This window comes from Mercenaria mercenaria, chromosome 11 (genome assembly GCF_021730395.1).
Source record: "Mercenaria mercenaria strain notata chromosome 11, MADL_Memer_1, whole genome shotgun sequence".
Taxonomy (NCBI): Eukaryota; Metazoa; Mollusca; class Bivalvia; order Venerida; family Veneridae; genus Mercenaria; species Mercenaria mercenaria.
The window spans coordinates 34015766-34030622 of record NC_069371.1 but is presented as its reverse complement, the minus strand read 5'-3'; the positions used below and the strand labels follow the sequence as shown (position 1 = coordinate 34030622).

General features: G+C 33.3%; 1 protein-coding gene across 1 annotated transcript in view; it reads right to left on the bottom strand.

The window, feature by feature from the left end:
- Window positions 1-14857, bottom strand: part of LOC123531870 (secretin receptor-like) — a 99693-nt gene that overhangs the window by 34488 nt on the left and 50348 nt on the right. The window contains exon 2 of the mRNA XM_045313161.2: window positions 12427-12523. Within this exon, the coding sequence (XP_045169096.2) occupies window positions 12427-12523 (97 nt within the window). The remainder of the gene's footprint in view (window positions 1-12426; window positions 12524-14857) is intronic.

The following is a 14857-nucleotide window of genomic DNA, read 5'->3' as shown; positions in this document are numbered from 1 at the left end:
AAATAGCTATATTTTGAATGTAGGTGTAATGAGATAAAATCATCCAGTGGTAATAACATTCGTACTTCAAGGAAATTACATAATAAACTATGTCTAAATTTTTAAAAGAAAAACCACTCATATGAATATTACCACGAAGAGCTTTGCAACTATATAAGAAAACATTGAAATTGAGTCCGTACGTTATGCTTGTGAAAAGTATTAGGTTGTGTTATTTGTTAAAATTAAAATTATATAATTTTCTTCAAACAGTGCTTTAAGCTCCCCAGTGGTGTTTTTGCCACTGACCGTTCCAAGGCGGTGCCCCACTGTGTTCCTTTGTTTGTTCGTTTTGTCCTTGTGTGTTGACTTTGTGTGCGCGCGTGTGTGTATGCTTATTGTTCGTCTTGTCCTTATGTGTTGGCTTTGGGTGTGTGTGTGTGTGTGTGTGTGTGTGTTGTTCGTTTTGTCCTGATGTGTAAGCTTTGAGTGTGTGTGTGGTGCACGCGTTTGCGTGCTGGGGGTTCGTTTTGAGGAGGCTGCGCTTTGCGGCGTGGCACTCCCTGTTTGATATTTTTCTTTGTTTGTTTGACCACATTGATATATTTTACTAATTTATCCACACAATCAGAGTTTTGGCATATTTAAAGGGTGTAAAGAAAGTTCGTTCCAATTGCAAAAGTAAATCAGCATAGCAATAACATGGAAATTAAGACATATATAGTTCTTAGTCATATTAAATGTTGATATGTTGACGTAATTCTGCTATAGATACTTGGTTAATATCAGATTTTTACTAAATAAAAACCAACAACAATTTATACACTAATTTCAGAAATGTTCAAGTTTTTAATATAAACAAGTATGTCTTCTTTCATTGATTCAAACACAAACGTTCTATGTCAGATCTTGAATTATTATTTGTACAATACAAGTTCAACTACTATAATGTAAATCAAAACAAATAACTTCTAAATATAGTGCAACATATGTGTATTTCTAAGTATGGAATTGGCCTACCCCCATAAAATTTAGTGAAAATGCCATTTTCTACAATAATATTATGAGATAGGGCAATATTTCACCGAATGTCTGTTTGCTTAATCGGAACGAACTTTCTTAACACCTTTTTTTTTTATAATTTAATCAGATCATTAAATGGAACCACAAAAGAAGTTTCATCTTCAAGATGTTGTGTATCCGTTATTTGAAAATACGTTAAGTCGGAATGTGTAAGCATCGTCTACAATCAAAATCTAATAATCTTATTTGCCAATGACCAGCCAACAAATACACAATCTGCACAGTATTCTACAGAAACGTATATCCTAATCTGGCATGAGAATATATTAATTCTAAAATAGAACAATCATAACAGTTATAAGATCGTCAGTATAATAGTACATTTATGCCACTTATGCAAGCACCTGCAGTAAATGTTATAAGAAATTAATCGTTTGTCTATTAGTATGCAAGTATTGATTGTATGATAATTAAAAGTTTGTTGTTACTATTCCTTGTACAGCGCGATCTAAATCGATCTTCCTTTAAAATAACAGACTTGTGACATTCAACAATTTGCATTCGGTCATGTACAGCTTGCGTGCAATTTCGTTGTCATTTGTTTCATTCAGATGTACCGAAATAACATACAAAATAAAATGCAATTGTACGGAAATTGTCGACTTTTCGAAAGGTTGACTACATTAAATCCAATGTCACTACAGTGAGCCACTTCTGATGAACATGTGTAAAAAAAAGAAAATGTATATTATGTTTGTTTCTTGACACAAGTAAAATTCAATTTTCTTTTAGAGAACATAGTATGTGATAGCATGTCTAAGAAATAAATACTATATTTTTTTTTATTTGAAACAATTTAATTTAAATATTAAATTTCATGGTTCTGCAATTGTTTGTTAATCAGAACGAGCAGCATTTGTAACTGATAACGAAACGATGTATTTCACATGTTATCCTTTAAAAGTATGGGAGATAAATGATTAAGGGTTTCTGATGTTTCTCCATTCAGACTTAAATAAAAAAAAATACATTCACTATTCATTTTGCATAGAAGGAAAATAACATTTAATTTCGTATAAACAACATTATGCAATAATTTCAAGGGAAACCCTCTCCAAACGACTGCACATGTGTTCTGACGTAGTTCAAAAATTATAAATAAAAAGGCATCTTTAGAAGTTTTAAATTTGAAAATAAATCGGCAATCAAAATATTTCAAAGGCACCCGTGTTTTTGTACACAAACACCATAAACTTTCACTTAGATACCCGCATTTTGCTTCTCGACAGAAACCACACTAAATCCTTAAACCTCAACTATTTATAAAGTTAAGTACTGGTCACAAATGTGTCCGCGCTGGTCACACATGCGTTCCTGCTGATTCAATTTGTACTTCTGAATGATGTGATGAGAAAGACGAATATTCACGACAGATTGCTCAATATATACATTCAAGAAATAAGCCTAGACAAAAGCAAATATCATGAAACGGTATTATAAAATAAGAAATATTGTTTGTCCAAGGTAAAGGTCAATAGGAAGAATGTTGCCTAATATACATCAGATATAATAGTAGCAACTGTCTGAAAATGTCAAGTGTAAACACAATATGTAAAACAAGCGAACATCATGGGCAGGGCAAAATTTGACCCTATGGGCAAGATCTGAACGTACCTGGTAGACGAATACTAGACCATGCTTTAAATAAAATGTCCTAGCTCTTGGTTCTGCAGGTTCAGACAAGAAGAGCTTTAAAACAAATTTATTACATGAACCTATGTAAAACAACTGACCCTAGGGCGGAGTCAGTTTTAACTCGGTAGAGGACTACAACAACATGCTACATGCCAAATATCTAAGCGCCATCGCTTGAGAGTTTAGACATGATTTTTATTTTTAAGTTTTAGTACAATTTAAAAAAGTGACCCCTTGGCTGGGCAAATTTTGAACACAGAGGCATGATTTGAACAATCTTGGTAAAACACCACCACACCAAGCTGCCAGCCAAATATCTAAGCTCAAGTACTTAGGTTGAAAACAAGAATACATGTCTTCTGAAGTTTTTCCAATATAGGTATATGTAGTAGCAGTCAACTCCACAGTAGGGCCAGTTTTGATCTTGATCCAAAGGGCTTGACTTGAACGAACTTGGTAGGGGATAACTATACCATAGCTCAGGGAACTACGGTTGTAGACCAGACGATTTGTTATTATAGTTGTTTTCCTTTTTAATAAAATTTGTAGTATGCTCATTTGGGAGCATTGAATGCAACCAAGCAAAATAACAGTAGACTCGGTTTAACTGAATCTGTTCATGAGAGGTATTATGTGCAACCCAAAAACCGGTTTAAGCGGAATTCTATCACATAGATATTTATGACACTGAATCCAAGTACGGGGACACTTTTGTGACCACCACCTGGCACTTAAAGATTGCTTTTATGACAGTAAATAAAATCTGTAAGAAGTTTCTTGAAGCATAAAATGTAACCAGGCAAAATAACAGTAGACTCGGTTTGCCTAAGCCTGTTCCGGAGAGAGAAGTAATGATATTTGCAAGACCCCTCACGCCCCCCCCCCCCCACCACTCCACCCCACCCCCAGCGCCGGCTGAAGCGGAATTCTATTACATAGATATTTAATGAACTGCAAGATCCCAAAGGACTAGAAAATATAACACTGAATCAAAGTACGGGAAGACTTTTCACAGCTGCCACACGGCACTTAGAGATTGCTGCTGTGGTAGTTAATAAAATATGTAAAAAGATTCTTTGGAAGCATTGTATGCAACCAAGCAAAACGAATAATAGCAGACTGGGTTTGACTGAGTCTGTTTCTAAGAGGTAACAACCCTCAAATCCCCTAGCGGCGGCTTTAGCGAAACCCTATTACAAAGATATTGAATGGACTCTATGATCCAAAAGGACCAAACATAGTCACTTCAATAGCAACAAGAATGCTTCATGAGACTGGATTCTTAGAAAAACTTTAGTAGAGGACCATTTGGGATCTTTCAAGTTTCATCAACTTCCAATTAAAGATTTCAGAGGAGAAGATGTTGCCGAAGGACGGACAACGGACGATGGATATTACACGGCGCCCCTTCATCCACTTTCAAGTGAGCATAAACTAATAATTCTAACACGACCAACAAATAACCTATATACATGTAGAGCAAAATCTGTCGGGTTATTCTGCAATGACTCACGCGCGTGCAATGACGTCATCCGATTCAGGTGCGTAGCACGGTCGTAAAAAGTGGTTACCATTTCTTTCTAACACTGTTGATACTAGTATGTCGTGTTAGAATCGAAATAACAAGTTCCCAAGTGTGATTATCGTAGAATAACCCAAGTTTTTCGTTCTTATGCAAACAATATATCACTCAGGCCTACGGCCTTCGTGATATACTCTTACGCATAAGAACTCAAAACACGGGTTATTCTACGATAAACCACGATTGAGAACTTGTTATTTCTTAAATATGATATAATGTTTTATCTTAGTTATGTTGTATAAAGATTATTCAATTGACTCATAACGAGAAATTTGAAGCTGGAAAAAATGGAAAATCCTAAAAGAATTGTTGAGTCTTCGGTCAGTCTTTTTCTCGTTTGCATAAGACGGAAATATCTTTAAACTGTTTTCACGTCTGTAATACAAATCCGGATAATTCAATAAGCCGCTCGAATACACATTGAAACTCTGTCTAAAAGGATTCAATCATGGCAATATACTTAAAAATAAAAAAAAATAGAAATAAAGAAACAGCACAAGATAACAAAATGTCTGACTTATAAGAAGGGAAAGTAAGATAAAAGTAAATTACGGTATTGTGGTTAAAACTGGGATATATTCAAGACAATCAAAGGCTGCATGCTACATGACAATCTATTATTTATCTTTTCTATTAATTAACAAAATTTGATATATAAGAAATACATGTAACTTAAATTTGAAACAGTAACATACACTTCATTATATTTTAATTTTCAGTAAGGACTACCGATTTCTAAGTTTCCAGTTTTTCCAGCGCTTAGATATGAACCTAACAGCAGTTTCATGCACTTCCGACTTTTTGCTGATATTTCCGGTCTTTTGTTTTGCTGACGCTTTTCATCGACGTTAGTTGCTAATGTAAGACGTCGTGTACGGATGTTATAGCAAATAGAAAACACTACTTGATATTGCTATAAAGCAAACTTTATGAGAAAAAATTGATAGAACTTTCACTTCTCTCTCCTCTAATTATTGTTTATGACAACCATTTAGACAAAAGCGGTGAATGAATCAATATGGCGTATTGTTGAACCTATGGGACGGTGTTCTAGACTTCACAACAAACAGACATAGTCGAATCTGTGTTGACTGTTCGGTAAAATGCACTTGTTTCATTTCCATTAACCGGAAAACTTGACTTTACTTGATCCCAGATTTCTGATATTATTTCGATCAAGAAGTAATTTAACACAGTTACCGTAGAGTATCTTTCGCATACTAACGAACTGTTTATTTTTGTCAAATTAAGCAACGCTTCCATAACTATTCGGTTGGGGATGCACCCACACATGGACAAATATTTATTCTAAGTGTGACATTATTGAGCCGTACTGTTTAAGAAAGGAACGTTGTATTTTGAGAGTCTAGCATAATAACATTTATAGAAAACAGAGGACAAAGAATTCAATCAAGCTAATTGATTACAGAATCGGTTTGTTTGCTTATAGTCAATGACAACTACAACACCAATCAAATCCTTATCACAGGTATAAGCTCATCTTTAATATACAGTAGCATTGAATGTACTTCATGACTCCAAAGGGCGGGCCAGAAATAATAACATAACTGATTCCTAGTACGAGGTGACATTTTGTGGCCACAACACAACATAATTCAGTCCTGTATCACTGTTTTTTTCTTCGAAATGAAACAAAGCGAAAATGATATTCGTTTTAAAGAACACCTTTTCGCCAATGTACTGCTGTTCTTCATGTAAGTAAATGTTTAAGCTGCTAAACCTCCATATTTGTTTGTCTCTGTCCCTTCTGCCCTCTAAAGGATTTTATATTGAAAGAAGAAGGGAAACATTTTCAGCTGATTTCTGCATATGCGTAGTTAATAATTCTATTAGTTAATGCATTGGCTTTCTAATATAAGCTTGAATTATAAATGTCGCGGGGCTCGTGTCTCCATGGTAAAACATTTTCTCTAATTTTTAAGTACCTGAAGATTATAACGAGTATTTCGACGGTTTAAGAGTAATTTCATATACAACCAAAATGGAATATCGGGAATAATTTATGAGTAGAATATCAAACGCTTAACAGGATACTCTATGGTATCTTAAATTTATAATGTTATAAGAAACCATGGCAACAGGGATATTTACAAATCTTATATCTTGCAGTTTTTTTTTTAATTGCTTACAAAGTTAAAATAAGTTTATACTTCCGATTTCATGTTGCTTCAAACCATTCTATAGTTCAAGTAAGTGATAATTTTGTTTTATCTTCATTAATTTGAACGTTTAAAATATTAACAGCACTGCAGTAAGTATTTGTTTGAATTTTATATGGAAAAATCATGTGTGCCTGCAATTGTTATTTCCATGGACCATTTTGAAATACATTTAAAATAAAACTGTGCTTCTTAAATGACCCAGTGTCAAAGTCTTTGGATTATATAGTTAAATATATAAGTCACATGGTTTGTCTCCATGGAAACATAAATTTTGTTCACAAATTCGCAATTTCCTTAAGAAATGTGGACAATTTTAACAGTTTTTAGATCACTGATACCAAATTTGTGTGCATGCGTCTGTGTGTGCACGTATGCGAGTGTGCGTGTGTGTTCGGGTTTAACGTCTTTTTCAACAATTTTTCAGTCATATAAACGACGGTATCTACTTGTAGCAGTGAGCACAATGCACAATACCGCCTAGCACTGACACCGTGATAACCAGTCCTGGCAATATCTTATTTATGCTGAACGCCAAGCGAGGAAGCTACTAGTACCATTTTTACGTCTTTTATGACGCGGCCAGGGATCGAACCCACGACCTTCCGCATTCGAAGCGGGCGCTCTACCACCAGTGGTACTAAATTTTCAATGAGAAAAGAGAGGCGGGAATAAATATTACAATCAAACTTCCAAATCTGTTTGAAAATTGCCGTCATATAATATTCATACACCCTTCTACATCTTCAAAATGGTATCTGTCATCAACAATCATTTTCCGCACTTCTTTTCAACACAAGTTCTAAAATGTTACAAAATATTGATCATTATTTAAAACAGAAGATTTGTGAAATACATTTTGGCAAAAAATGGTGGTTAAATTCAGCTTAAATTTCAAAATACTTAAAAACGCGTACTATTACGACAAAAACTGTAATTTTTGCGCTGTTACTAACACGGTACGTCATGACGTCTATGACATAGAGGATATTTGTTTGTTTGAAGTGAGATATCGAAATATATCATCACCGATAAGGGAGACAATTGAATATTTTCACGAAGGCGGAACCTGAGTGAAAATATCAGAATTGTCTCCCTTATCGGTGATGATATATTTCGATATCTCACTGCAAACAAACAAATTTTCTTTTTATTTTATGCTAGTTTGTGAAGATCAACGAATTTTCTGTTTATTACGTGCATAAATGTTCATATAAATCCAATATTTCATGACGAAATTCGGATTTATTTAAGCTACCGTGTTACATGTGATTCATCCGCTAAATTACCATGGACACTTAGGCACATTAATATCGAGTATTGGTGATTAGGTTCATTAAATCAACACGGCGCCATTTTGTTTTTAAAAACAAAAACTGCATTTAAATATTTTGTGTAAAAATACACAGTCCTCGGCTAACAGATACATTGACAAATGCCGGTAGTTAAGTAGAAGCATATTTAAAACTTTTCGGGTCAATCCGTCAGTTCGTTGAATAACCGGAAGCTTGCTTTGTTTACCAAAACACACGCTGAAGGGCAGATTAAAAAACAACACGAAAAATCTAAACAACTGAGGAATATGCGTAAGTCCTTGGAAAATCAAGCTGCAGAATTAAATATCATAATGGATTCAATAGAAATAGCTAGGAAATATTGATCTAGGAGCTGCATAGCATAACAAAATGGATGGAAGTTGGAACACAACTGGCTGGGCTTGGAGTTGGAGTGGGAAAGTACTTCGACGAAAATGCTGGCATATTACGTAAGGTTGAGTTGATGTCTTTTGATAATTAACTAAGACAACAACCAACTAAATGTGCTGTCGCCAGTAAAATCTACTACACGATAGTGAACCAATGGAAAAAAGTAGAGGAAACACACATATATCTGCAGCTACATGAATGGAAAGGCCTAGCAACCAAGCTAACAAAGGTAACATTATTTCTTTTGCAAATTTAATTATATAGCGAGCCTGTTCTATATAGGATTGTCTAGCAGTTCATGACTCATTTATGGCTTGAGTATTAGTATAATCCAGTAATATTAAAGGCAGCAAAGGGAGGTAATTAAAGAATATATCTCAAGGGTGATAATTTATCTGGGGAAAAAAGAAGTTCGGCACTGTGAGTGATATCGATTTATATCTCACTGCTATTTTCCAGTATTTCACTAATAAGCATAAAATAATTTATTTTAACCAAGTAATATTTTGTTGCGGTAGTTTATTCATGTGTTATTCATTATTTCAGCATTATTTAATCATTCAGCATCAAATCGGAGACAAGTTATTGTAATTGCCCAGAAGCTTTAAGTTTGTCGTAAAGATTTTCGTAAGTTCTCACATTTGCTTCCGATTGAACACGTGCACATTCAATTTTATGGCATACTAATTCCTAAAGTTACAATGTTTCTGTTATCGTGACGAAACAATTAGTTCTTGAGAAAGAAACAATTAGTTCTTGAGAAAGGATTTGCTGACTAATTAACATTCTTGATTATTCCTTTTGATGTTTCTATTAAGAGTTTAACTTTCAATATATTGTGACAGGTTTCTGTAGCTTGCCATTTCCCTGGCAAAATAGCAGTGACTAGAAACGTATTTTGTGAAGCAATTAAAAATATAAAAACAAATGGAATAATCTGATATTTTACATATCCTTAATTCGATTCAATGGCATCCTAAATTATTGTTTTAGTGATTGGAAAATATATTTTATGACATCAACAAATCATTTAAAATATCTCATAATGCGTCCGATTTCATAATTATATCCAAATATCTGATTTGTTGGTATCAATAATTCGTATGCTACAGTTACAAACACTGTTTTAGGTGAAAATGGTTCGACATAAAACACAGGGTGTGAAAATAGGTTGCTTACGATATACATCACAAATGTCTAAAACAGGAAGTGATGTCTTGCATATTTAGTTTTACATGCATTTCACATTGTGTTTGGATATATCATAAAATATATCATAACAAATAGTCCCATAACATAAATGAAGAAAAAGTATATGATACTATACAATGTAATTAATATGTGAAATATCATTTGAAAGAGGTTTGTCATAAAAGTCATTTGAAAACGTACATGTAACTTTTTCCAGTTTGTCCGTCAATTGAGGTTTGTAAGGTTTCAAACTATGGGTTTGTTAAGGCCGACATTTTTATTACTATTAATCTTATTACACGTTTTTTCACAAAAAGATTTCTGACTCCCAGCTGTAAGTCCAGGAAACGAGATAGTATGTTTGCATATGTTTAGACAAGGAATGGCAAAACTCTAGTATTACTTAGACCAAAGATAAATTCTTTTGTTTTTATATTTATCAGTAGTTTCTCTATTTAGATTAGGTCTACAGGGACATTTGAGAGACTTTTTGAGGCAGATATAATGCACACTATTAACTGTCAGACAAACAAATTGTTAGAGTGTGATAACAATTGTTACATCGTTATTTAATGGTTTCAACACCAACAAATGAAGTAAATAGCGTGAGACAATACAAGAAACTATGAACGTAAAGTTATTGTCAATATGTCTTACGATGTAGCGATATTTGAAATTATTCTTCCTCTGGTGAACACTCAATGCAAAGATTCAGTAGACCAAAGAGAATGTTTTGAATACAACATTTCGAGCACTATCAAGGTGTGATAATTATTTTGAATATTACCTGACCGGGTGTTATTTGTTCAAAAACCTAAATACATTTCGAACAACTGAGACGACATTGAGGATGTTTGTTTGCTTCACCGAGTAAACAACATAATTATCCAATATATTCTCGAGTAGCGCAGCCACGAACAAAAGTGTAAATTATGGAACTCAAGAGTGAATCATATTTCGATTTTACATGTAATAGAAACAAATTTTCATTTTACTTTATGATTTAAATTTGTTTTCACCAAATGATTCCCAATTTTCCAACACAACGTCACGTGCATAGCGTCATGAATATTTACAGGGTATTCCAGTGGCGGTTTTCACTTATGCACGGAATACTGAAACGATAAAAGTTAATACTTTCAAATAATTACGCGGAATTTAACCGCAAAATTATCTGTTTTGAGGACCGTCGTGCACATATTTTTACAATATTGATGTAATGTTTCGTGGCGTTTTGAAACACTACTGATTTGAATTATACCAGTTAGAACATCTCTGACACGAACATCTTTAAATTAATTGCCTGATACATGATTACAATTCGGAGAGTTTTTCGGAATCTAAGCTAAAATCAGCATTGTTCTGTTACTTGACTACAATATCATATATTTTAACAAAACTAAATGTGTAAAAATCTCAACTCTTTTTTTATACAGGAAAAAGTTATTGCTGGTGTGAAATAAACTCTAAAAATAGCGCAGTATTCTTTCTTGTATACATGTAGTTATAAATAAGGTGTTCAGTCTGATTCGACGTATATTTTATAATTATGTATCAAACAGGATAATCAAGTATTGTTTCGTAATAATAAAAGGAACACACCGTACACTTGCTTAGATACTTTTTATAATATGTGTATATCATACAATAACCTTTGTAGAATCATATGTGCAATCCAGTAAGGCAATACTTCAATGTTTACAGTACATATTACATTGTATGTTTTCCTGAAACAGTTAATTGTAAAGTAACTTTAATTTAAGAATACAACTATACACAATATGAGTTGCTTTTCAAGTTCATGAAGACAGACTTTAAAATCAAAATCATCCTAGCTTAGTTATTAATGATAAGGACAATATCTAACGCAAAGGAAAGATTCGTGCTCGGAAGACGGATTTCTACATTGGTATGCATATGACGTAACGTTGCAATAAGTACGTACTTCACCTATGACAAAAATCCAACGAACAAAGTAACAACTTAACGATCTGAAAAGTCCGACATGCTGTCAAAACTGTATGTTAGAAATGATTATGAAAGTTGAAAAGTTATAATGCAAAGGTTGTAGAATATAGTGGCTGATTTCTGCCAACTTCGCCTTTTCGCTTTGTCACCCGCAGCAAAGCGAAAAGGCGAGATTATTGGTATTGGCGAAAAGGCGACAACGCGCCAAAGGAAAAATCTCGCCTTTTCGGTTTGTCGCCTTCCTGAAGCGCATGCGCACACCATTGTTAATGAGATCTTTAGTTTAATAATATTTTATTGCTTTCTGTTTCAAAGATACACACAACTGTACATGCATTTTTAACACATAACAAAAACAAAAGGGTCGGGCAACGAGTTATTTCAATATCAGCATACAGTCCTTCCCACAGAAAGAATGTTATACTCTACTAAACGGATAATGTGAGCAAGTTTCTTGAGAGAAAACAAACAACAACAAACAAACAAAATAATACAATAACAAAAAAGAAAAATAGCATATCAAAGAATACATTTCTGTAATGGAGCTACAAAATTGTTTCTTGAAAATGTCTCTTCATCCCGATCGTTCAAAAACAAACCCATACTTGATATAAATTGATACTTATAAGAACTTAAATAATATATAAAACTTATATAAACTTATAAAAAGTCATATTTTGTTCAAGCAAATAAGAACATACGTAGAAAATTCATTCATAACAAAATGTATATAAAAGGTAACAGATATAAATAAAAAGAAAGATATATAAAGTTATTGAATCCATTGTTCTACTTAAACCGATTTGATTGTTGAATAAAAGCTTGCACTGCTAAAAATGTTATACTATTTTCTTCTTCTGTTTGTTTTTCTTTTCCAAAGAGTAATATATGCGTGTTTAAAGGATGAAATTGTCTTGTTAATTGAAATAATCGAAGTCTTTCCTCAGAGTTTTTTTTACAAATAAAGAAATAATGTTCTGCATTTTCGTCTCCGTTTCCGCATTCACAAATGGCGTCATTTCGTAAGTGATTATTGTACAGATCGTAGTTAAGAATGTTACCTTTAATTCTTAATCGAACATGATTCACTGAATTTTTTTACCTGGTGGATAGGGATCGTACAAGATATTGTGCAAACATTTGACCTGCTCATCGTAAACCGCCTTGTCTTGTTCTTCTCTGGAAATGTGAACTTCTCCCTGCAAGAGAATAGATCTACATGTATTTAGAAAGGCAACTGAAACAATTAGGTAAGCATCAATGATATATGAAACTCCGTAAGTTGTTCCGTAAATCTCAAAGAGAGAACAGGTCAAAAACAAAATCTTACTTGCGCTAGTGCTTTGGGTTCTTTTTAATGATATTTCTTTGAAATGAAAATGTTCAAAAAATCTTGCATAAATATCTTCTGTGAAAATGATAATGAGATGCAATCTTATATTTCAGATAATATTTTTTTCTGTTCTTTATACAAGAGGTGGCCAGTAAATGTTTAATTAGCTTCATGCTAGCCTGAAATATTTTTGAATATCTCTCCAGCCCATCCGGGGATATTAGTTGTAAGACAGTGCGTAGTTATCGCCACTTCAAATCTCATCACCTCTTGTGAACAGACACAAACACACCGAGTCTGCTAAATGTTGATAGATTGCATAATATGCTTCTGCAGGACATTTTTATAGATTTTATCAAATTGCTTCGAGATGCAAATGTTTACTGTTGATCCATTACAAGTCAAGTCAAGACAAAAAGTTTATTGGCTTAAACATTATACATGTCCGTCGGCAAGTCACATATTTGGCGGTTTAAGACTAACATGAATACAAACATACAAAACATAGAACATTATGATATAAGTATGGTATGAGAACAAACATGTAATGATAAAACAAGAATTACAAGTTTATAAATTATAACTATCAAAGAATCTAGTTTGCAGAATCTCTCTTAATTGTTGCAAGATAGATAAATCTGGCTAATTTAATGGGAATAGTTTTCTTGGAAGATTTTATTATATTCCTTACTTATTCATGATTACAAATAACTTAGTAGTTCTACTAGCTCATATGTGGCAAACGAATGTATTTATCTGTGATGAAATGTATTTCGAAGAAATTATGAAACATAATAGAACCGTTAATTTTGTAATGTTACTACACATTCAATAGCTATGAAAACATTGTGTAGGGAACAATATATTATATGTGCATTTAACTAAACAATTGTTATATGCCTCTAGTCCAATAAATGAAATGGGTCAAAGTATACTAGTATATATCAACATATGATAGAATAAAGATACAGTATGTTGCAGCAAAGAATTCCTAGTTTAGCAATTTAGGTCACAACTATGAACACATTACTCGGATAAGAACTTAGAACTATACGAATGTCCCCCGTAAATGGTAACAGACTTTCATTATGCAAGACGGATGTTGACTTTTACAATCTCAGACATTTGCGGGCATACGAAACCATTTTATCTTCATTTGATACTTTGTAGGTAAGTCCCATGAAAGCTCTAAAACAACCCTTTTCGCTCATTATCGACGTGACAAATCTAAATATGCCCAAAAAGATTCTGTAAGCATTTGCACTTTCACCAATTTCTTTTGAATAATTTATGTAAGCTTAGCCTACATTGTTTCGACAAGAGTAAGTAAAGAAGCTGTACACGAAGCAAATCTTATTCTTATTTGCCTAGATTCCTGGTTCTGCATGAAATGTAAGTCATCAGAAAAAAAATTGTATGGTCGCGGGAACAAAATTAATCATCACTACAACTGCAAGATTTGTAATCGTTTAGGTTTCTTTGGAATCGCCGTGGAGGTAAGTATTATATATAATATGTAAAACTAAAAGAGGAAACTTCTAATAGCAATTGTGTGTGATATGCTACCTAACCCCTTTGATCTGAATGCATCTAAAATTACGAACTCCTGAATTAAACCAGAAATCCAATATTGACATGATTATCTCTAACAATGAGCTGATTCACGTCAAGGTGGAAAATAACAAGTTTACGTTTACAATTGTGTTTTTCCATTAACAGTTCCAAGGCGATCCAAGAAAGATCTTTCAGTGTTGTCAGCTTATTGTAATTAAGGCTTTTATCAAAAGATTTAAATCAAGTGACATCCATACATATGAGGTTTCCTGCTATCTCCTTGGAGAAACTGTTGTTTGTAACGTAGCTTTTTCTTTTTTCTCAATTAAAAACGACATTCTTGTTCGTTGAAACTATATGTATGAATTAGTTTGTTTTGCGTACTGCTGAGAAATGTATATCACTTGTCTTATTCATTAGTAGATGAGTGCATAAGATTACATTCTTTATGGATAAAGCTGTATCATAGAACGTTCTAATCCGGTTAGATAGTTAATAATACAATATATTAGAACATCCTTTTGGTTTGATTGTGTGTGTGTTAATGAGAGGTAATGAAATGCGCAACAGCAATCAGCCCCTCCTCCGTCCCTAGAACCGGCTTAAGTGGAATTCTATTATTCTATTACATAGATAGACTCCTTCA